The sequence below is a fragment of the Monodon monoceros genome, unplaced genomic scaffold (genome assembly GCF_005190385.1).
Source record: "Monodon monoceros isolate NGI ecotype Baffin Bay Population unplaced genomic scaffold, NGI_Narwhal_1 Super_Scaffold_5, whole genome shotgun sequence".
Taxonomy (NCBI): Eukaryota; Metazoa; Chordata; class Mammalia; order Artiodactyla; family Monodontidae; genus Monodon; species Monodon monoceros.
The window spans coordinates 32031244-32055852 of NW_021703782.1; the positions used below are offsets into that span (position 1 = coordinate 32031244).

Here is a 24609-nt window from a genome sequence, read left to right on the forward strand (position 1 = left end):
TGATAAGACTTGTATGTAGAATATATAAGGAATTTTTACAACACAATAATAGGAAGGCAAATAACCCAATTAAAAAATGACAAAGGATGTTAATAAAGTTCTCCAAAGAAGATATATAAATAAGCACATGAAAAGATGCTCAACATTGTTAGCCATCGGGGAATGCAAATCAAAACTACTGCACATCTACTAGGATGGCTATTAAAAATACCAGTCAGGTAATAAATATTGGTGAAGGCATGGAGAGATTAGAACCCTTATACATTGCTGGTAGGATTGTACAATGGTATAGCCATTAGCCACTTTGGATAACACTTTGGTGGTTCCTCAAATGATTAAATCAAGAGTTACCATATGACCCAGTAATTTAATTCCACATCTAGGTATATACCCAAGAGAAATGAAAACATTTGTCCACAGAAAAACTTGTACATGAATGTTTATAGCAACATTATTCATAGTAGCCCAAAGGTGGAAACAGCCCCCATGCCCATCAGTTGAATGAATAAACAAAATGTTGTATATTCATACAATAGAATGTTGTTTGGCCATAAAAAGGGATGAAGTATTGATATATACCATGACATGGATGTACCTTGCAAACATTGCATATTATATGATTTCACTTATTGTGAAATGTCCAGAATAGGCAAATCTACTTGACAGAAAGTAGATCAGTGAGTGGTTTCTTTTTTTGTTAAATTGGTATCTGTGGAGTCACTGACTTTTTTTTTTTTTTTTTGGCCGTGCCACTCGGCTTGCAGAATCTTAGTTCCCCAACCAGGGATTGAACCTGGGGCCCTGGCAGTGAAAGTGTCTAGCCCTAACCACTGGACCACCAGGGAACTCCCCGATTAGTGGTTTCTTATGGTTTGGAGTGATGGGAGAATAGGGAGGTGATAGCTAAAGGGTACTGGTTTCTTTTTGAGAAGATGAAAATTTCAAAATTGACTGTGGTGATGGTTGCACTATCTGTGAATATACTAAAAACCATTGTACACCTTAAATGGGTGAATTGTATATGTGAGTTTGTTATATCTCTATAAAGCATGAAGAAATCTTTCATTGTTGTTTCAGTGGGCATTTGAAAGGATGTAAGAGATGTGTGTCATCAATCTGGCAACTTACCTTCAAGTCCTAAAATGTGCTAAAATGCTATATAATTGTATGTTAAACAATTAAATTATATGTTTTGGAATGACGTGAGGTGTATCAAGGATTCTGAAAAGGATTTCTTAGTTTAAGGTTAAGAAACACAAACTTAGATTAACCTCATTTTACATATGAAAATGTTTTGATGTTCTTGAAGTCAGACCTAGATTTCAAGCTTAACCTAGCAGTTTATTAGCTGTGTCACTGTGAGAGGAGGGGGACATATTGAACCTCTCTGTTTCTATATCTGAAATAGGATTAAAAGTCATCTTCAGGGCTTCCCTGGTGGCGCAGTGGTTGAGAGTCCGCCTGCCGATGCAGGGGACGCGGGTTCGTGCCCCGGTCCGGGAGGATCCCACATGCCGTGGAGTGGCTGCGCCCGTAAGCCATGGCCGCTGAGCCTGCGCGTCCGGAGCCTGTGCTCCGCAACGGGAGAGGCCACAACAGTGAGAGGCCCACATACCGCAAAAAAAAAAAAAAAAAGTCATCTTCTTCAGTTACTGAGGATTAAAAGAGCTGGCATTGTAGTAGCTACTATTTATTGACCACCATGTATGTGACTGATGCTTGAATTTTACATACATTCTCATTCAATCCTTATAAAAACATGTGTTCTGCTCGTTACCTTATGACTATTTCTAATAGCTGCCAAAGAGAGAATGAGATGTTTAATAATAGGAGAATGGTTAAATCATGGTTTGACTTACTTCTTTATATAGAATATTGTGCTAATGGTACTTTAAAAATATTTTTCTTGTTGGAAATTGCTTACCTTAGGTAAAAGGGTTATATATCATTTATTTCCTTTCTTTTTAAATTAGTTTTTATTGGAGTATGGTTGCTTTATAATGTGTTAGCCTCCACTGCACAACAAATGAATCAGGTATATACATAAAGACATCCCCTCCCTTTTGGACTTCCCTCCCATTTAGGTTACCACAGTGCATTAGGTAGAGTTCCCTGTGCTGTACAGTATGTTCTTATCAATTGTCTATTTTATACATAGTATCAATAATGTATATGTGTCAATCTGTCTCCCAGTTCCTCCCACCCCACCCCTTTCCCCCATACATTTGTTCTCTATGTCTCTGTCTCTATTTCTGCTTTGCAAATAAGATCATCTCTACCATTTTTCTAGATTCCACGTATATGTGTCATTATATTTGCTTTTCTTTTTCTGACTTACTTCACTCTGTATGATGCTTTTTAGGTCTGTCCATGTCTCTATAAATGACCCAATTTCATTCCTCTTTATAGTTGAGTAATATTTTGTTGTATATATGTACCAGATCTTCTTTATCCGTTCCTCTGTTGATGGACATTTAGGTTGCTTCCATGTTCTGGCTGTTGTAAATAGTGCTGCTGTGAACATTGGGATGCATGTGTTTTTTTGAATTATGGTTTTCTATCATATATTTTCAAATGTAGGAAAGTCAGATGGAAAAGGTCCAGAATATTTACTGCAGTATAATTTCTCATTATCTGTATGATTTTTTAAAAAACCAGTTGGTTACATTGAATGTTGTAACTTGATTATGGAAAATTTCATTTATACACAAAGGTAGAATGTGATGAACTTTTGTGTACCTCTCATTTTCAACAGTGATTGACATATGGCCTATCTTGCTTTATATTTGTATTCCTCTTCATCTCCCTCCTGCCTCTGCAAGAAAATGTTAGATATCATTTACTGTGTCTTTCCACTTACTGTGACAACCAAAAATATCCCCTTTTATTTCCAAAACATTGTCTTGGCGATAATGCTATCATCTATCGAGAGCCACTTCTGTAGGGCATTGGTGTCTGTAAGGCATTGGGGTAAGATGTGATTCTTTGAATTTCTTTACCACCCTGAGGTTTCCTGACTTTGACAGTGGAGTAAAAAAACCTAAGTATACAGGTGATTTTGATGAAGGTTTGAGAAACTGATCTAGTGTAGAATAAGTAAGCCTTTCTTATAGTATGACATTCTTTTCTATTCTCTGTTTTTGCATTTTATTCTTGTCCCTGGGAAGCCTTTCTTCAGGTTTTCCTGGCTACTTTCTAATTAGTTTTCACTGGAAAACTTTCTCTAACTACCCTTTGTGCTTCCTCTGTACTTTGTGGTTTACTGATTGCTCGCCTTCAGGGAAAGATTTTTGCTTTCTATCTTTGCATCTGCATGATACTGCTTGTTAATAAATGTTCAATGAAAGAGGTGGGGCGTAAAGTCAGTATAATTGGCTTTCTTTATATTGAACTAGAAAGGAGCAGGATTTGAGATGGAAATCTGAGGAAAAGATTATTGTAAACTTGGTAAGAGCTATGTGTGGCTTGAACTATGTTTAGCACCATTGATATAAAAAGAATAAGGCTATGACAAAGAAGTGAATTATTGGATCTTAGCAGAAGATTGAATATAGGATATGTACACCTATAATAAAATGTTTGCATTAGAGATGAGTGAGGTGGTAACACTCATTTCCCACTAAGATCAAGATATGGACACAGAAAGACTATGTCTTTATATTTGAATTGTTGCAGTATCTATAGTGGGGGCTTCTTTTGAGGTACTTTTCTAGAAACTAGACTAGATGATGTTATGCAAACATCCGTAATACATATTTATTTTATCTTATTTAGTTCAAGGAAGAAATCTCTAAACGTTTTAAATCCCATACCGACCAACTTGTGTTGATATTTGCTGGAAAAATTTTAAAAGATCAAGATACTTTGAGTCAGCATGGAATTCACGATGGACTTACTGTTCACCTTGTCATCAAAACGCAAAACAGGTATGTTTTTAGAAGACATTCAACTTTAAACCATGAATAAATGTTTACATTTCTCTCTTAAAAATAACCAGTCTTGGCTTTAAATGGCTTTCTGTCATTAATATGTAAATGGATTAAAATTCATTTATTTGCTGCTCACATAGATAGCAAATGTTTTAATGATTCAGTAATGCTAATGCTTACACATCTCATTTTAGAAGGTTTATCATTATTGAGTTATTATCTGAATTACAAAACAAGCAAATTAATGTTTTTAGCTATGTTTTTTGTTTAGAGAGAATTTTGGACAGAGATCAGGGGTGACTCATCTTCTTGGCAAACCACAAATTAGTAACCATGTTTCATTAAATCTAAGGCACCATTCAGTTTTTAAGAGATACCTTTATTTGTGTACCACTAAGTAAAAATATCGCCAATCAAATTGGTATATTTTCTTTTCACTTAAAATTATTTTATACTTAGTGAAAGAGCTCCTAGAGCGCCCTTAGACTTATTTAGATATGGTATTTTATCATCATTCAGATGAAATGAGATTCAGAACTCTTAACTGGTGTCCCATGGAATGGGTTTCCAATAAACTCTCCTTATTTTTTACTTAAGGATATTAAGTAATAATCAGTTATTACTTGTATTGATTTCTCAGCCTTCTTTTGGTGAAGTCTCTCTTTATTTTTTACTTTTAACTTCTTTAGTTTCTGAGTAAAAGTGCCCCCCCAACCCTCAAGAACTTAGAAAGGGGTAGATAAAAAGTAGCTTTTATAGTCAAGCTTTGTGATTGTGACCAGTCATTGATTCTCTTCAATGACTGGTGACCTGTCTCCCTCTCTTACGTAATCAGTATGATTGAAAGTAATAAAATATTTATGACAGTATACTTCAGGAAGGGCAGTTGAAATATAGTTTGGATTTTGTGGGGTTTCACTATGTTTCTTTATATTTGTGTTCCTAGTGCTTAGTTATTTCAGGGTATTTACTCTATGATAATTTGAGTTGTTCTGAAAACTTAATTTCTGCATATTGGAGTTCCAGAGGTTCTTTTGAAATAATTAGCTCCAGTGTTTATATCATGATATAATTATTTTTCCTAGGCCTCAGGATCATTCAGCTCAGCAAACAAACACCAGTGGAAGCAATGCTACTGCATCATCAGCGCCTAATAGTAACTCCACATCTGGTTCTGCCACTAGCAACCCTTTTGGTTTAGGTAAGTATCTTTAGTCATTTTTTATAAGGATTTTTTTAAAACTTCCTTCCCCCCAGGGTAGTTTTAACTAAAATGATAGAATTAAACATTAAGTCACTTTAGCAATGAAAACAAAAACTTGTATAGCTTATTTCTGTAGTTGTAGGTATTAAGGGAGTAGTAGTTGGAAATACAGATGTACTTGCTTAGCTTACATTTACATATAATAAGTGGTCAGTAAGTGACACATTTCTTTTCAATAATGAAATGTACTGTATGTATACCTGATCCGACCACCACATAATTGACTCTGGAGAGGATTAGCTAGTTGTTGATCATAAGCTAACCCCCTGAATACAATTTTCTTGTTTGTAAAATGAAGGGATCAGATTGCATTAGTGATTTCCTAACTGTTTTGAATGTGCACAAAAAGGCCTGGGCCTGGGAGCAAGCCCAGTGGTTAAGAATCTTCTGCATCAGCTAAAACTATCAATAGTTTTCTTATATCAGTTTTTACACTGAGGTTCTTCGGGAGGTTTTTTTTTTGGGAAAAGAGTAGTCTGAAGCTAACAAAAGTTGAACTAGGTAGCTAAATGGCTTAATGCTTCTTTCAGTTCCGAAGTTGTATGACAAGTATAGTACCTTGAAATGACATTTTAAAAAATATGTACAGTTTTCACATATCGAGGATCAAACCTTCCACCTCTTCCAGAAAAAGTTTTTTAGTAATGGCATGGATTCACATTTGCCTTTTTTTAAATGCTTGATTCTCTTATTTTTTAAAATGATCTTGGGTTAAATGTGTCTCTTTTGGTTGAAGCAGATGAGTTTTAGATGGCAAAATTATTAACATGAACAATCTAGAGAGATTAGGATGAAATTATTTAGTGTTCGGACTCATGAAAGGTGTTTTTGAGGTAAGTCTCTCCCCTCTTCCCTCATTTTATAGGCAAAGAAATTGAAGCCCACGGAGGCTTTTAGTTAATTTGTCTGAGGCCATACATCTCCCTAGTCTCTTCATTTCTTATCTCATTCCCACCCCCTCCTATCTTAGTTACTTTTCTCCACCAGTTATTCCATTTACCCTACATATTCAGCTTTTCTTTTGCTGTCTCTTTTCGTTAAGGTCTATTCCACTTTTGAAAGCCACAGAATCCCACTACCACCTTTCTTTTGCTTCCTTTGTCAGCTATCTTTGGAAAAGGCATTTTCTGTTTTCTGTCTATATTTCTCTTTCACTAAGTTTGCTGTGCTCCATTTCTTGTCCCCATCACTTTAGTGAAAATTCCCTAGATATAGTCACCATTGACCTCTTAGCTTGCCAAATTTAGTGGACACTTTTTTAGATTTTTAGATACTTAGATTAAAAGAAAGTGATTTAAAATCTAATTCACTCTCTTCCAATGCATACCAGTCTTTCCTTGAAATTTTTTTTTTCTTTAATTCCTGATATTCTTTTTCCCTGGTTAATTTTCTGACCACTTTTTTTCTCTCTCATTTGTGGGTCTCTTCTTCCTATTCCTTATATTAGTATTGTTCCCCAGAGTTCTGCCTTGTTTTTCATCTCTTCTTTTACTCTATTTTCCCCAAGTGACATTATCCTAACTATAACTTGTTGACTCTCAGATCTTTACCTCAGCCCACATCACTTCTGAACTCCTTGCCTTGTATTCAGCTCTCTTTGATATTGCCTGATGTTCTCTGAGTCCGTTAGCCTGTATGTGCCTCCTTAGAAAGCAAAGAAGAAAAAACAAATATAAAAACTCATCATCTTGTCTCAAACTACTACCTCTCCCCAACCAAATCTTTTAGTCCATAAAATCTTCTCTATCCCACCCCATGCAATTATTCTATTCTGTTGTTACTTCCTTGATGTAGCTCCTCAACTTTTAAAAATGTTTGCTCTGTGTCATTTCCACACTGTTATTAGAATATCTTAAGTGACTGTCTTGCTTTTAAAATCTTTCAAGACTTTGTGATGTAGTCCCTGTCTACCTCTCTCCATCCCCATTTCTTACCGTATCTCAACAGTTATACTAGTTAGGATAGGCAATCCTGTGGTAATAGATAACCCCAAACTCAGTGGCTTATTACCACAAGCTTAATTTCTTGCTCTAAAGCTTTTCTTCATTCTTCATTTTAAAAAAAAATTTATTTAATTGAAGTAGAGTTGATTTACAGTGCTGTGCCAATCTCTGCTGTACAGCAAAGTGACTCAGTTGTACACAGAGACATTATTTTTTTATATTCTTTTCCATTATGGTTTATCACAGGATATTCAGTATGGTTCCCTGTGCTATACAGTAGGACCTTGTTGTTTATTCATTCTAAATGTAATAGTTTGCTTGTGCTTCATGTTCTTCACTGGTCAGTGAGGCCTCCATCTACATAGTTCTCAGGGACTCAAGCTAATGGAATTCTGCCATCTTGTAGCTGCACCATTTGGAATGTGGCAGAATAGACAGCTAAAGTGTCCCAAGCTGGACCTTGTATTCTGTACTTGGGCCAGAAGTGACACACATCATTTCTTGCAATCCTTTGGCCATAACTAGTCACATGGGCCTGTCCAACTGCAAATGAAATAGAATGCTGCACGTGAGATGTTTGGTGAGCACTGCTGTCTGCCCTTTTGGTCATACTGAATTGTTTGTGGTTTCAAGAATACAGCAATTCTCACATTTATATCTGTGCTTTTGTATATAATGTTTGTTGTGCCTAGTATTAAATCTTGCAGCACTCCCTACTTCTTGCAACTTACTCATTTTCCAAGTTCATTAAATGTCATCTTGTGGGAAAGCAGCCATTTCACTTAGGTACTATACTACCGTGATATCCTGTGAATGTCTCTTTTGAAGTACTTATTCTGCATTTGTTTTCTTTGTCAGTCTTTCCCACCAGATTGAGTTCTGAGGGTATACTTGTGTCTTCCTTGTCACCTTATTCCCAGCATGTAGCACAGTGCTCAGTAAGTGAGGAATGAATGCATTTGGCTGGTTATATAATTTTACAAAGTTTTACAATAAGCACTTAATCATCCTCTTGGATCTATTAGGTTTCTCCATGATTTAATTCCTCCAGAGAGACATCTATTTTCATGATAGGCAGTAGCTCTGTTCCAACCAGTCATAGGTGAATTCTACTTGGTAAACTTAAAGTAGTCTTCTGGAAAGAGATTATTAGAAGTATAATCTGTATATTTTTCATTTCTTCCTTTGCGGACATATTCCGGGGTGTCTTTCTGACACCAGCCAGTTCTCCAACACTGCCTGGGTGGGTATCCAGTAGTTCAATTTGGACACTGCCTACTTGGAGTTAGTGTCAGATCCCACAAGTTAAAGGACTTAGTCCCCCATGACTGCTCCTACTTCAGATACCAGTCCATGTCTCAGGCTACCAGTACTTCTGACTGGCAGGCTTTAAATAAGGTGTTCCCACAACCCCCTTATCAGGTTTGGTAATTTGCTAGAATGGCTCACAGAACTCAGGAAAACACTTTACTTAAATGTACCAGTTTATTATAAAGGATACATCTCAGAAATAGCTAAGTGGAAGAGAAGCATAGGGCAAGGCATGGGGGGTGGGGGAAGAGTGTGGAGCTTCTATGCCCTCTCTGGGCATGTCCTCCTAATAGCACCTAGATGTGTTCACCAACCCAGAAGCTTCTGAACCTCATTGCACAGGAGTTTCACAGAACTCCATCTCTATATCCTCTTCTAGTCCTGGATGGGGCTGAAAGTTCCAGCTCTCAAATCACTTGGTCTTTGTGGTGACCACCCCATCCTGAGGCTGTCTAGGGGCTCCACCCTAAGAAACATCATTAGCATAAATGAAAAAGACATTCCCTTCAGTCAGGAAATTCTGAGGGTTTTAGGAGGTCTGTGCCTAGAACCAGGGACAAAGACCAAATATATTTTTGTATTATACTACACATAGGAAATATATATTTATTTGGTTTTATTACTTATACTTAAATATCAAAGTGAGTGCATTTTTTACAAGTGAATTATAGAAATTAAACATGTACTTATGAAAGTAATAGGAATTCTATTTTTGCTTTAAACTGAATGGTTTTCTGTTAATAGGCTGTTGATTCAGTTAATATTTTTGCATCTTCATATTTTAGCCTAGTCGTATTAATGATAAAACTTCTGAATTTCATTTATGTGTGTTCTTCTCTTTATCTTCTTAGGTGGGCTTGGAGGACTTGCAGGTCTGAGTAGCTTGGGTTTGAATACTACCAACTTCTCTGAACTACAGAGCCAGATGCAGCGGCAACTTATGTCCAATCCTGAAATGATGGTCCAGATCATGGAGAATCCCTTTGTCCAGAGCATGCTTTCAAATCCTGACCTGATGAGGCAGTTAATTATGGCCAATCCACAAATGCAGCAGTTGATACAGAGAAATCCAGAAATTAGTCATATGCTGAATAATCCAGATATTATGAGACAAGTATGTGGAAAGTTTCATTTAGCTAAGAAATTATATACTTACTTCTTCCTATTTAATTTTCTGTATTTAAAGAGCTTGCCATATTTATAAGCTAAAAAAAAAAATTCCTAATCCTTGTTCAGGAAAACTCAACAAAGCTGTAATTCGAACTATTTGAACTTTGAATTTTATGCTGTATTTTAAAGATTTTTGTAAACAGTTATTTTGCAGATTTAAGAAATAAAAAGAGTCCAATTCAAGAGATGGACAGTCATGCATAACAAAGTGCTTCTCTTTTGATGTTATTTGAATGTTAGCTTTTTGAGGTGATTTCCAACAGGAATTATTCAGAATAATTTTCTGATTTAAATATTGAAGATTGCTAATTCATAGAATTAGAAAACTTATGAAATTAACTGTGGCAGTTAATAGCTAAAATAGTTCATGTGTATTTCAGCACCTTTTCCCCCCCCACCCCGGAAATCTTTTTCTTAGACATTGGAACTTGCTAGGAATCCAGCAATGATGCAGGAAATGATGAGAAACCAGGACCGAGCTTTGAGCAACCTGGAAAGCATCCCGGGGGGATATAATGCTTTACGGCGCATGTACACAGATATTCAGGAACCAATGCTGAGTGCTGCACAAGAACAGGTAATAACACAGGCTCTGAGGCTCAGGCCAAGGCTCCTGTTTTAACATAAATATATGTGTGGTTGAGGGTTGCCTTTATGTGCAGAAATGCAATTTTCATTAACAAAGAGTTCCATATCTGTTATTTAAAACAAAAGCTTATTCTTTATAATTTTTGTGTCTTTTATTACAGTTTGGTGGCAATCCGTTTGCTTCCTTAGTGAGCAATACATCCTCAGGTGAAGGTAGTCAACCTTCCCGTACAGAAAATAGAGATCCATTACCCAATCCATGGGCTCCACAGGCTTCTCAGAGTTCATCAGCTTCCAGTGGCACCACCAGTGCCGTGGGGGGCACTAGTAGTGGTGCTGCCAGTGGCACTGCCGGGCAGAGTTCTACTGTGCCAAATTTGGGGCCTGGAGTAGGAGGTATGCTCATAACAACTGATACTTTTTCCCTTTGTTCTCACTTATTCGGACAATGAAAACATTTCTTATACTGTTATCCGTAGTGCTTTTGTGTGTGTATGAGGAACAACTTTTGTGAACTATCTTTTCATGTTGCAAGGTGCTTTTTTTGTTTTTTAAGGATGCTTTAAATACATAATAATTAGTATTAATCACTTGTGTGCATTTTAGTGCAAGAGGTTACTTGAAGGTTTCCAGAGGCAGTTTTGTGGTTTTCTCTTCTCATAAGATGGTTTGGGAGAAGTGGGTTGTCTTCTCCTTTCAACAGCATAGGAAAACTGAAGTGTAGGGGTAACACAGTTACCTGTGTACTTAATTACTGGGACACATTTTCCTTGGCTTTAGTCCAGTTTTGTGTTCTTTTATAGAAAATAATGGGTATCCACTCCTGACACTGGGACTAAACTAGCTGCATCAGAGTACCTGCCAGTTTTGTTTAAAAATCAGATTTCTAAGTCTTAACCTCAGACCTTAAGGATCAGAATCTGCCACAGTGGAGTTTAAGATCTGTGTTTGTGTAAAGTTACTAGAGATTCTGATGTGTGAGCAGGTTAGGAATTTACTTTTGGTCATTTTTCTGTAGACCAGACTCAGTAAGTGGATATCCTTTTCAACTATTTAGATGTTTAACATGCTAAGAATTAGGTCCAAAATCAGTAGCCAGAATGATGATTTTAGTCCTAAAAGTTAGCATTTAAATGAGAAGAAATGAAAGCACGGAGCCATGTCCCTAAGGTGAGAGTGATTAGGTATGTTTAAAAAGATACCTATGTTTTGGCAGAGGAAATAGAAAAATGAGATGCTGGATGAGGAATTTTTAAAAATTCACTACTGAGAGGAAATAATCAGAATGGTCACCGTAGTATATATTCCTTTGTAGAATACAGTGGATATCATCAGGTTTTTGGATAAAATATAAAATGTTTTTATAAAAATTTAATACCGTTTTAAAAAATTAAGGTATGATTGACATATAACGTATTAGCTTCATGTGTCAGGTGTAAAATGTAATGATACAATATTTATATAGATTACAAAATGATCACTGCGATAAGTCTGAACATCCAGATAATACCATGTTTAAAACAAGGAAAAGAATTATCCTGTTCTGATTTTACTTAATGCTTATTTGATTCTTACTGACAGACTTATGAGAGAGATGCTTTATTCACATTTTAGAGGTCTAAGAGCAGAGACAACAAAGGTTTAATTGGGTTTCCCCACTGATAGGCGAATTGTTTTTTTTACTGTAGCGTGGTGTCTGTAGTAACAACTTTGTCTTACAAACAAAAAATGGTTTTGCAACTTCTTACTCAGATTTTTTATTTAATGGCTTGATACAGTATTTAAGATTTCATGTTAATATTTCCATCAAAGGAAAATAAGAAACAACAAAAACGAATGTACCCTGATGGCTTAACATTCTTATTATATTTTTTTACTATTATAATGTTTACTCAACTCTTCGAAGTTAGTTAGGTATGCATATATATTCATAAGTACACCTCATATACCCGAAAGGTGAAATTCGTGACTCTTCTTTTGCCCTGTAAGCGCTCACTCTGGACGGTGAGGAAATCTTAGAGCAGGGGTCAGCAAATTTTTTCTGCAAAGGGATATAATACTTTAGGCTTTGCAGGCCAAGAGGCAAAATCAAGAATATCACATTATGAAGGGAATTCCCCAGTGGTCCAATGGTTAGGACTCCATGTTTTTTTGTGTGTGTGTGTGGTACGCGGGCCTCTCACTGTTGTGGCCTCTCCTGTTGCGGAGCACAGGCTCCGGATGCGCAGGCCCAGCGGCCATGGCTCACGGGCCCAGCCGCTCCGCGGCATGTGGGATCCTCCCGCACCGGGGCACGAACCTGTGTCCCCTGCATTGGAAGGCGGACTCTCAACCACTGCACCACCAGGGAAGCCCAGGACTCCATGTTTTCACTGCCTAGAGCGTGGGTTAGATCCCTGGTCAGAGAATGAGGATCCCGCAAGCCATGCGGCGTGGCCAAAAAAAAAAAGAAGTATTACATTACGAGAGAAAACAAAGTTCCACAATTTCTTTTATTGATGGAATTAAAAATGTAATAATAATTGGGTATAACATTTTCTTACACATAACAACTAATGATAGGAATGGAATTCTTTTTAGGGATGACATTTTGCTTAATTGATGTTCACAGTGTTTCCTTTTGTCAATTGCAAATCATTTGCAAATGTTCATCTGGTAATACTGATAGGTAATGAGATTTTACTTATTTCATTCAAATGTGTGTTCATTCCCAAAATATATTATTACAGTAGCATATTCATCAGTTGGAAAGCATTTATAGGATTCTGTTAGATTCTTTTTGGCTTTTAGCATGTCATGACAGATTAATTACTTCCAATTGAAGATTAGGTGGTAGTGCCTCAATTATACAATTAAATGAATTTTAAAATGTGGATATTTCTTTGCACTTGCACTGAGGTCCAAAAAATGCTGTTGGAACAATACTGTGGGCTCAAAACTATTTTTACTGCACATTTGTGGGAATGGAGAACTTGCTGCTTGTTTTAACTTGACAGCACGAGAATGTATAAAGCAGCCTGACATTGCCTGTGATTCAAACAATTTCATTTGTTGTCAGAATGACTTAACCACAGTATGAGTTTGGCGTATAAATGCTGTTTTGCCTTGTAATTTTGGGAATTAATTGAGAAACATTACCAAGTCTTTAGCAAAAGGTAATTTCCAAAGTCATTTATTTATTGTTTGATAATGGTGGTCGAGTGGTTCAGAAGAATTTCAGTCTTAGCTCTGAGCTAAAAAAATTGCAGTAAAACTTTACCTCTTTAAACACAAACAAACAAAACCAGAAAACTTGACCTCTGTTAAGCCGTCAAACTGCTGTTTGGGCAAGTTAGCATATTTCTGACAAAAGTTCATGATATTGACTATGGCTGAGTTCACCGGAGTGAAGTGAAGTTCATCATTGATACTCTTACCAGTTGAAAAACGTGAAAGTTCAAAATATGTTCCAGAGTACCTGCTGATGAATAAGACAGTGATTAACTATAGCCTTCAAATACCTTATAAGCATTTAAATACTTATAAGCATTAAAAATACTTTATAAGCATTCTATCTTTGTCCAAGTAATTCTTTTAATACTCCACATGTGTTTTTATCATCATCAGATGTAGCACATCTTAGCAGATTCTACCTCAGGTTGTACCAAATGAGTGTTCTCTCAACTTTGAAAATAGTTTTTGCCTGTAAGTCCATGCAGACTGTTTATAAAAACTAATTTTTCAGTTACTTCAAACTTGACATTGACTCCTCAAATACAAGAACTGAGCAGTATCAGTAACATTTGTCAAGAAGCAAGGAATACTTGCTTTTTATGAAATTATTTAAATGAAAATAATTTTCATTTAAAAAAAATTATGTAGTTTCATATTCTGTATAATTTTTAAAAATATATTTATTTATTTGGCTGCGCCAGGTCTTAGTTGTGGCACGTGGGATCTTCATTGCCACGTGTGGGATCTTTGTTGCAGCATGCAGGATCTAGTTCCCTGAGCAGGGATCCAACCCAGGCCCCCTGCATTGGGAGGACAGAGTCTTAACCACTGGACCACCAGGGAAGTCCCTGCATTGTTTTTTAATTGATTATTGATGTAGAGCCCAATGTCCTTTAACTCTTGAGAAACTGTTTTCCTTGAAATGCTAATGGTCTTAAATTTATTTTCTCTGGACACATTTACTTGGCTGCCGCAGTCAAGATTTAAATAATCATGGTAATTAATCACCACTAGTGTACTGCTTTCCTTGGTTGGCTAACAAAAGAACCATTTGGGAACCTAACTTTGGTTGCAGCCTTATTTTCATTTTTTATTTTTGTGAAGCAGTTTGGCTATGATGAGATAATTGTATTTTAGATTTTGTATTTTTCTGACTTTACTGTGAGTTGGGAATACTGTGATAAGTGTTGTAGCAGTGTTGAAGTGTATTGTATTCTTTCAGTGTCATTGCATAGTAAATACGGTTTTGCCATCTCATTTGATAAAGTAATCCATATTCTTCTGTGCCTTAAAAGCAGGGCATTCATAGTCCAATTCTCCCCTTTTTCTTCTTGTTCTGACATAATTGGTATGCAGTGGTAATGAAAAAAGAAATAACAGCATGCTACAGTGATTCGTATGGCATGAGGTATAACTGACTCACTGATTTGTGGTATGCTGAACAGCAGTATAGAGCAGTATGATAGTGCCATGTGGAGCCTCTGTCGAAACGACTCTGCTTTTGTAGTGCAGAGGCAGCTATAGATAATAAATGAGGGAGCATGACTATGTTCCAATAAAATGTTACTTATGGATCTTGAAGTTTGCATTTCATACAGTTTTCAGATTTTATTATTATTTTTTTCAACCATTTAAAAATGTAAAAACCATTTTTAGCTCATGGGCTGTACAAAAACAGGTCATGGGCCATATTTGCCCTGCAGGCTATGTTTATCAGCTATCTTTGAATATCCTTGGACTCTAGGATGTGGGGGGAAGAAACCTAAATTGAAATAACATGAGAGAATAGGAAAAGCAAAAATTATTACAGAAAAAGAGCAGAATTATAATAAACTAGAAAGGTAAGCTGGAAGAGTCAAATGTTTTGAGCCCATTAAACTACACTGGGTGGAATAAGAACAGAAGGGAAATGAAAAAGCTAATCAGTTGTAAGTTTACTTGAGTTTGAGTATATCTAGCCAGCAGGTGAAAATCTGGATATATGTGGAACAAATTAACTAGTTTTCAAAGAATGTTGAATTCACGTAAATTTAGCTATAGCTCTCTACAAAAAAGAATAATAGTAACAAGCATCTACACATTAATTTAATTGTAAAAACCACTCTATCAGGTAGATACTGTTTACCCCATTTTACAGATGGGGAAACTGAAGTAAGAAGAAGCTCCCTTAATTTGGGGTTGAATTCATTGAGTGCCAGGAGTCAGTGAAAATGGGGTGGAGGCCTGGGCGAGAAGGCTTCCTTTCTTAAGTGGGAACATATATTGAGTGCTGAATATGATTCTAATTAAGCGATCCTGGAGGAAAAGTTGGCTCAGACTTCTTCACTTAATGAGGTTTTTTCAGTAGTAATTTTTACCATATCAAATTTTTTCCTTAAATTGATTTTTTAGAACCTAGCCTTTCCATAAGATGTGATTTTCCCATAAATGCAACCAGAATGTTTAAAGTCCATAAACCCTCCTTTATTGGTATATGTTGGGCGTGTAGTTTTGGAGATCTTAGTTTTAAAATTCTTTCTTAGTTCAATTGATAAGTAATATGTGTATTTATCTGCAGTTGCTAAAATTATGCACAGTATATGTGTTTTAAAACTTTCTTTTATGTATCTTTTCCTTGATAAAATGTCTTTTTTTTTTTTTTAAACAAACTTTCAGCTAGTATGTTCAACACACCAGGAATGCAGAGCTTGTTGCAACAAATAACTGAAAACCCACAACTTATGCAAAACATGTTGTCTGCCCCCTACATGAGAAGCATGATGCAGTCACTAAGCCAGAACCCTGACCTTGCTGCACAGGTGAGTTTATAATTGTATTATAAAGGACTGAGCACTGTGTATTGAAGTGGCCTAATCAAATAATTGTGATTTTGGTACATTTGTGTGTGCTGCCTTAACACACTAGAAAAGTAGGCAAACTGCATCTCGAATTTTTTGGACAGTTTGTTTCTTTACAGTAAATTAATACTTCACAATATAATTAAAACAGCTTAATTTCCGCTGTTCACTCCCTTCAGAAAGAAGTGCAGGTTTAGTTTGTATCTACATATGTTGATATAGGAGATGAATACAAAAGTTTTGAATTGATCTCCCTTTTGAAGCCTATTCTTTAGTGTAAGGTAAATCTTGAAGGTGATTTAGAAGTGTTAATACATTTGATACTTTTATTTATTAGATCACACAGATTCTGAATAATAGTCATGTTCAAAATGGCAGTTATAAAATAGCCTGAAATTGTTTACTATTGGTGAAGAGAGATTTGTGGGAACAGTATTCTCATTCTTTCCGTTACAGATCTCCACCCAAAGTTAGTATACTGGTCCTTTATTAAATAATTCATTTTCTAACTTGTTTCTGAACAGACCATAACTAAAAAAAATGAGTGGATCTCAACCCTAGCTTGACATTTGGAATGACCTTGGGAACTTTAAAATTAAAAAAAAAAAAAAAATTCTTAGCCCTGTCCTGAGAGATTTTGGTATAACTGTATTGAATTTTTTTTTTCCCCAAGTTCCCTAGGTGATTCTGATATACCCATAGAGTTAAGAACCATTGGGCTTGAAAAACCGTGGAGAATGTGAACTAAACCGTGATCATCTGTGATTTGTATTTGCTATTTATTAAGAATGGCTTCCCTTCTGTGGAATGTTGGGAATTTGAAATAGTTTCCTTTATAGTCACTTTCCATTTCCAGAATTTTAAAAGCTTTTAAAGTTAATCACTTTCTTCATTATGTCAAATGAAACAGTTTTTATACTTCTAAAATTTGGAACCATGTTGATTCAAGTATATAGCAGATACCTTTGAGTTGCAATCCTCAGCAACAGCTTCTGTCCTCTTAAAATTTGTAAAATTGGAAGTAAAGATTTTTTAGATAAATTTTTTGTATACTTTAAATTTTGTATATTGTAGGTACGTTTTATGAAATACTGTTTTATTCATAAGAAAATTATTAGACTGAGTTATTACTATTAAATGCTTCAACTTACTGTGATAGTGCTTTTGTTTAAAATAAATGGAAAATATGTATGCAGAGTGATCCTATTTGTATGGTTTTAAATGTATATTTAGCTAATTAATAATAAGCATTAAATGTGCGTCTTGCTTTAAAATTTTGACTTTAACAAGCACATTCCCGGCCATTTAAACTAACAATTTTACATTTATAAAGTGACTTGAGCACTTTTGTATGCTGCTTTTTTACTCTAAAACAAAATGTTGACAAAAGAAAGCTAGATATGAATCGTCCTTTATTATAGACAGTTGTTAGAAATGCTTATAATGTACTTTGGTTACCAGCAGATTAAAGTTTGTAGTTTCTCTATTCTGATTTTGATTTTTAGGTATTCAAAAAAGTCTGATTGTAAAAACTGTTGTTATATACGGTCAGGTACGTTAGGAGAACTATCCTAATCAAATGAGATACAATTTTCTGAGAAGGAATGAATCAGTTTAAGATGACACACTTGTTCAAATAACATGAATCCTGAAAGATAAATGTGATAACTTTGATATATGTTCATAATAAAAAATATTTGACTGGAGCCGTTAAAGAAGCAGGTTTGTTGGTCTCAAGTAGGTTTTACTTTATTTACTGTGAACTTATTGGTCACTTTGAAATAAATGCTGTATATCCATAAAACATTGTCTGACTTCTTCCTACTTTATTTTGTTGAAATTAATCTACTTTGCAACAATTGATAAACTAAAGGAGGGAGGGAAGAATTCTCTCTACTTCTAGTAGTTAACATATAATTTCTCTCAAATATAGTTAATTACTTGAGGGCAAGGATCATCCCCCACCCCCCCAGACTTTGGATGTGGACTGGTAAATAGGCTATCAGTAAATCATTGTTAGTTGACTTTTCACTCCATCTGGGGAAACTGATATAAAAATTTGTCTTTTTTGAAGCTATGAGAATTTACTAGTTTCTGGTTATGCTGATCGTGTATTGTAATCTTATTTTCAGGTATACAACATCATGTTAATATTGACCCTGACTTTTTAACTCTTAACACCCATTTGAAGGTTAGGAGGCATGCCATTTTTCTCATCTGTGGTGGTAGTGAGGTGAAATCCAGAGGCTAATCTTCGTGTTCTCAAATGGATTTACATCTTTTAAGGTCTTTTTAAAGCATTTTAATACTTTATCCCCAGAGATCTATCGGTGCTAGTCCTAGGCTTATATTTACCTAGCAGCTCCATTTCTCTGGCAGGTTGGTTGCTGTTCTGCGGTGTTATTTTTCTGGACCTAATATTATCTGTTTTGCAGTAGGCAGGTAGATACAGCAGTTCCAGATGTGGATTTTCTCTGTGCTTGCCACTTGTGTGTTGAGGTGTCTGTGCAAGCCATGTATAGTTTCATGTATTGATGCTTATGTTTATTCTGTCAGTGTAGCAGAAAATATATCTTCATGAATGCCAGTTACTCCCATTTTTCTTTCAAGGGCAAATATTCACCTTTACTTAAGGAAAAGTCAAAGAAATGGTTGCTTTTATTTTTTAGGATATTGCATGTCATTATCATAATCACCATTCCCATTGAGAGAGAAGATGCCTCGTTTTTGTTTTTGTTTTTGTTTTGTTTTGGCAATCCCTTTTGTGGACAGTATCTTCCCTTTTTTATTCATGTTCTACCTTCCTCCCTGTTAAGTGCCAGATTAGGCACTTGGGGGAAGATAGACTATTAAACAAGGTACATTACTTGTTTCAGATATTTCCAGTTAAAATTGTTTGAACACTTGCCCCATAGATGATGCTGAATAATCCCCTATTTGCTGGAAATCCTCAGCTTCAAGAACAAATGAGACAACAGCTCCCAACTTTCCTCCAACAAGTGAGTAAGAAAAGATGCTAGCTATCTTCGGTAATGATTTGCTTGAAAAAGTTTGGTGATAAACATTTTCCTTGCTTTTCTCTGGCTGATAGCAAAATGTAGAATACAGTCTGCTGTCAATTTGCAGAGAATTCAGCTTGATCTTAATTGAGCCCCATTTCACTGCTGAACTTTTGCTTATATTTTTTAAATATAAATTCTGAGGAAAGGACCATTTGGTTTTTGCTTTTGAGGATTTAGGATTTTGAATGCTTCGTTAATACCATAAACCATTTCCTTTCACTTTACTAACTTTGAAGTGCTTCATTGTCATGTTACACTTTATGGTTTAACTAATCTCTAGTGACAGGAAAGAGCTACCCTATCCTATTTTACATGTTTGATTTCTTTGTAATGTTTCAGGTACTCCAAATTAATAGAATGCCTGTTTTCCAAGGGGTAGATCTCATTCCTCAAACTCGAATTAGCAAGATTAAAATTGTCGGTGTTGTCATATAAAGAAGGTTTTATTATTAGAAAAGTACTTGAGATGGCCATGGTAATTTTATTATTTAAAAAGAAGAGAAGTCAGTCTTGGCATTTTGAAACTGGTAGTTCTAGGGAGGGATTTTAAATATTATGCAAATGATCCTCAGGCCTGTAAACCATAATCCAAGGTTAGTGTCCTTGATCTATTGTAATGATGGAAGCCTATCTTTTTTGGTTAGTCATGTGGTGTATATTTGGAAGTAGGGAAGCTGAACCGGACACATGTATTAACTTCACCTTTGGAACTATTGTTTTAGAGTGTATCTGGTAAAATTGTTACATCAGCAACGGATAACACTTGGTCAGGAGGAATATGTGGCTTTCACCATTACTACCATGTTATATAAACTGTGCTTTTGGAGGTTGTCTCTCAGAAATAATACTTTTATCTGTTGGTAAATGGGGAACAGCTGTGGCTTCCAGAGGAGCTCCTGATTGTCTTTCATTATGAAAAATGGCTTTCATGATGGACTTGGGAGGAGGTCAAGTAACGATTTGCACACTAGATTGCTGTCAAAGAGGAGGTGCTTGTGTTTATTTTGGGAAAGAAATAATGGATTCACAGTGTCTAGGAGTAAGGTATTAGATTTTCTCAAGAAGTGTAGCAAAGAAAACATTTAAATTTTACCTTCACTGACTTTAATTCCCTCGTAACCACAGGTTTTCTTTCTTCCTTAGATGCAGAATCCTGATACGTTATCAGCAATGTCAAACCCTAGAGCAATGCAGGCCTTGTTACAGATTCAGCAGGGTTTACAGACCTTAGCGACTGAAGCCCCCGGCCTCATCCCAGGGTAGGTTTGTTTGGGGAAGATTATGAAAGTGCACAATGTTTTTTTTCTCTGAGAATTTCAGACTTAATGCCATCGTGCCTTTTTTTGGTTGAGATTGTTTTATTTAAGACAGAGTTTTCAAAGTTAAAAATGGTTATTTTAAGAAGATAACTTGGCTAATACTGTGTTGAAATGTAACTGATTTACCATCAGCTGGCCTGGTCTGGCCTCTTGTTTTGCAGGAGTTTAGGTTTACTAACAATTTACGCTTTTTCTAGGTTTACTCCTGGCCTGGGGGCATTAGGAAGCACTGGAGGCTCTTCAGGAACCAGTGGCTCTAATTCTGCATCTGGTGAAAACCCAAGTCCCACAGCAGGAACCACCGAATCTGGACACCAGCAGTTTATCCAACAAATGCTACAGGCTCTTGCTGGAGTGAATCCTCAGGTAATGATTCTTTTCTGCTCTTCTTAATGTTAGAAATTTCAAGAAAAGAAAAGAAGGTGGCCATCTTTTTGGTTTAGCCTGTAATGAAAAGTGCAATCTTAATTGATTCTAAAAAACAGGCATTACAAAAATGGTTAACTTTGGTACTATATTGGACACTAAAGGAAACGTTACAGTTGAAGGGAAGAAATGCTTTGCCTTAATTTTTGAAAGTTGCCTTCAAAAATGCATTCTTTTTTGCAGTCCCTGTTTGAAAATTATTTGAAATAGGTTATATTTTATAAAAGTTTGTCAGGGAGGAGTAGAAACTTGGTTATTCTCAGTATCTCCTGAATTCTATCTAATCTTTGTACTTTGATGTAAAAGAATTCCTAACTACCTCACCCCACCCACTACTGCCTCCTGTGGTAACTTTTGTTACATATATACACCTCACAGATATGGCTAAAAAATGTGAATGCCTAATATTCTTGCATCTGGAATCATTTATTTACTAAGAATATGCCATTATGATTCCCAGTTCAAACCTATTACAGTAGATTGTCCTTAAACTTCTATGTGGTGAAAATACAGCATAGTTTTTTTTATTTTAAGCCTTATTAAATACAATAAAAACAGGTCAGAGATGTATCTTATAAAGAATTTGTATTCCCGATACCTAGCATAACTTCTGGCTCAGTAAATATTCTTGGAATTAATAAGAAAAAACGATTTCATGTATTAGGCCAAATTGTTATCTAAGTTGAACAATCTACAGGCCTCGCCATTATCAGGTTGCCCAGAATTGAGTGATCATTTATGTATTTTTGGCTTACATCATTTCTGAAAAGGAGGTGGAGCTGAACAGTCAGAAGTGTAGTCTGTGCATGTGAAACTGGAACTCTTTTCTCAAGACTTGATTGGCTGATACAGAAATTAATTCTACATTCTAAGCCTCCTTAGAACTTTAGAATTTTATACATGAGGACACTGGCTTTTATAATTACCCAATTGGTCAGTAGCTACAAAATAAATAATCTAATTCTAAACTATTTGCATACATACTTTTTAAAGTTTGCCTATATGTTCATGAGCTTCTTAAGTAATGGTTGAAGTCTATTAAGCTTTTTTTTTTTTTTTTAAAGCAGAGTTATATGATCTTTGACATCATTGTTTAGGTATAAATTAGATTGTTTAAAATAAAGTGCTAATTGAACTTTTAAATATGTTGAATATGTTTCTAGAGAGGCCAGTTCTTTTATAGCTCAGTAGTCTAGCATATGTTATTTTAAAAAGCAATTAAAATTTTTAAGATTATTTAGGTGTGACATAGACTGATTTTCCTTAGAGTTTTTGTTTGTTTGTTCGTTTTTCTTTAACAGCTACAGAATCCAGAAGTCAGATTTCAGCAGCAACTAGAACAGCTCAGTGCAATGGGATTTTTGAACCGTGAAGCAAACTTGCAAGCGCTAATAGCCACAGGAGGTGATATCAATGCGGCTATTGAAAGGTTACTGGGCTCTCAACCATCATAGCAGCATTTCTGTATCTTGAAAAAATGTAATTTATTTTTGATAACGGCTCTTAAATCTTTAAAATACCCGCTTTATTTCATTTTGACTCCTGGAATTCTGTGCTGTTATAAACAAATGCAATATGATGCATTTTAAGGTGGAGTGCAGTAAGATGTGTGGGTTTCTCTGTGTTTTTGTTTGTTTGTTTTTTGTTTTTTCCTGGAACAGTGGGAATCAATGCTTTTTCATTTAAGGCTACTGCATGCATCAACCACTTCTGCATTTATTGTAATTTTTAAAAAACATATCACCTTTTATAGTTGGGTGAACAGATTTTTGTCCTGCATCTGTCCAGTTTATTTGCTTTTTAAACATTAGCCTATGGTAGTAATTTATGTAGAATAAAAGCATTAAAAAGAAGCAAATCATTTGCGCTTTGTAATTTGTGGTACAATATTGCTTATTGTGACTTTGGCATGTAGTTTTGCAAACAAAAATGCTGTAAGATTTATACTACTGACAGTTTTTGCTTTATTTGTATACAGAATGTGTATGCACATTTGGGACTGCATTTCTAGAAACATATTGCAATAGATCATCTGAGCAAAAACATCTGTAACCAAAAAAGTGAAGATAAGGAAATACTTTAAAGCTGAGTATTTCCTAATTATGTAGAATCTTACAGCATCTTTGATACACATCTCAGCAAAAGTACCGGTTAGTCAGGTTTGTTGAAAATATAGTAGAAAAGCTGATTCTGGTTATCTCTTTAAGGACATTTAATTGTACAGACAAGATGATGTAACATTGTCTCAACATTCACAGATTGACTGTAAATTACCTTAATCTTTGTGCATACTGAAGGAGCACTGTAGTATAACCCAAAAGTGCATTTGCCTAGGACTTTTCAGCTTCTCCCATAGGTAGTTTAACAGGCATTACAATTTGTAATTGAAATGTTGCTTTCACTGAAAGTGTCTTGATGTTTCAGTTATTTTTAATTGCCATATAAAAATAGAACTGTCTTCTGGGTTTATCATTTTTCTTATGCACAGGCAATACATGAATTTAAAATGATTTGTGAGCCACTTGTTTCTGAAGTGTTTTGGTAGTTCTATTAAGAAATAGTTAAATATTGTGCTTTTCAGAGCCTGAGAGAGGGGAATTTTGGGGGTGGGGTGGGGATCTGTCCTGGATTGGGCCAGCCTGAATAATACTGGCAACCAAGATTCTGTTAGGATTTCTGTGCATATAGTGTAGTAAAGAAGTATCTTTCAGGGGTGAAAACAAAGAGCCGTTTTAACAATGTTGAGTACATTTGGCTGTTCCACAGCTTTTTTCTTCCCTCCCCAAAGAAATTCTGTTTGCCTAACTCTCAAACTATTGGGGTGGTACATTCCTTTAGGACCAATTAAAACATAACTTTGGGGTCAGTAATGTATTTGGCTGACTCTGGTTTAGTATTCTCTTAGGTCATTATATTCTCTCATGTACAGTTAAAGGATGTTAAAGTAACCTAAAGTGAATTCAGACCAGTAAAATCAAGGGGAAATACAAGTTGAATTCCATTACTTCTGTAAGTTTGCTTGCTATTAAAAAAGGTAAAGAGGCAGGTTGCCCACCATTTCATGCACTGTTCTGACACTTTCCCCTGGAAAAAAACATGTACAAAGGTCAAGATGGAGGCATGGCTAAGAGGAAGTTGTTAAGGATGATATTCATGTGTCTGCTCTCTCTGCCTTATGCCTCAGTATGGTTTAAAAACTTTTGTACTGGCGAATATGGTGGTATACAGTGTGGGATAGTGTCATAACCAATTTGACAATTTATTAATCACAAAATAACAATAAATCTCTAGCTTTTACACTTGTTTGTCTTGCCTTTTTTGTAGAAAGAAAAAGGTGTCTTCAGTTTACTTTCTCTAACCATGTCTTTTAAAGACTATTGGAGTTGGTTTACCTGATTTTATTACACTTGAGATTATTTTTCATTAACTTCTTGTTTCCTCAATCAAAATATGTGCATATATACTATATTGTGTGTTAAAAAGAGAGCCAGCTGGGAAGTCAGGTGGCCTGGGCTTTGCTTGCTCTTTTTGGTACTTGACTAGTTAT

At 35.6% G+C, this 24609-nt stretch overlaps 1 protein-coding gene across 2 annotated transcripts in view; it reads left to right on the forward strand.

Moving 5' to 3' along the window:
* The window catches only part of UBQLN1 (ubiquilin 1), a 48710-nt gene extending 24345 nt beyond the window's left edge, over window positions 1–24365 (forward strand). Inside the window, exons 2-11 of one of the 2 annotated variants that reach the window (XM_029201635.1) lie at window positions 3775–3926; window positions 5015–5130; window positions 9299–9561; window positions 10036–10194; window positions 10367–10601; window positions 16074–16216; window positions 19171–19254; window positions 20461–20576; window positions 20834–21002; window positions 22364–24365. In XM_029201635.1, coding sequence (XP_029057468.1) covers window positions 3775–3926; window positions 5015–5130; window positions 9299–9561; window positions 10036–10194; window positions 10367–10601; window positions 16074–16216; window positions 19171–19254; window positions 20461–20576; window positions 20834–21002; window positions 22364–22516 — 1590 coding nt within the window. In that variant the 3' untranslated portion in view covers window positions 22517–24365. The remainder of the gene's footprint in view (window positions 1–3774; window positions 3927–5014; window positions 5131–9298; window positions 9562–10035; window positions 10195–10366; window positions 10602–16073; window positions 16217–19170; window positions 19255–20460; window positions 20577–20833; window positions 21003–22363) is intronic. The other variant, XM_029201636.1, reaches the window with a different exon arrangement.
* Window positions 24366–24609: the final 244 nt, after the last annotated feature.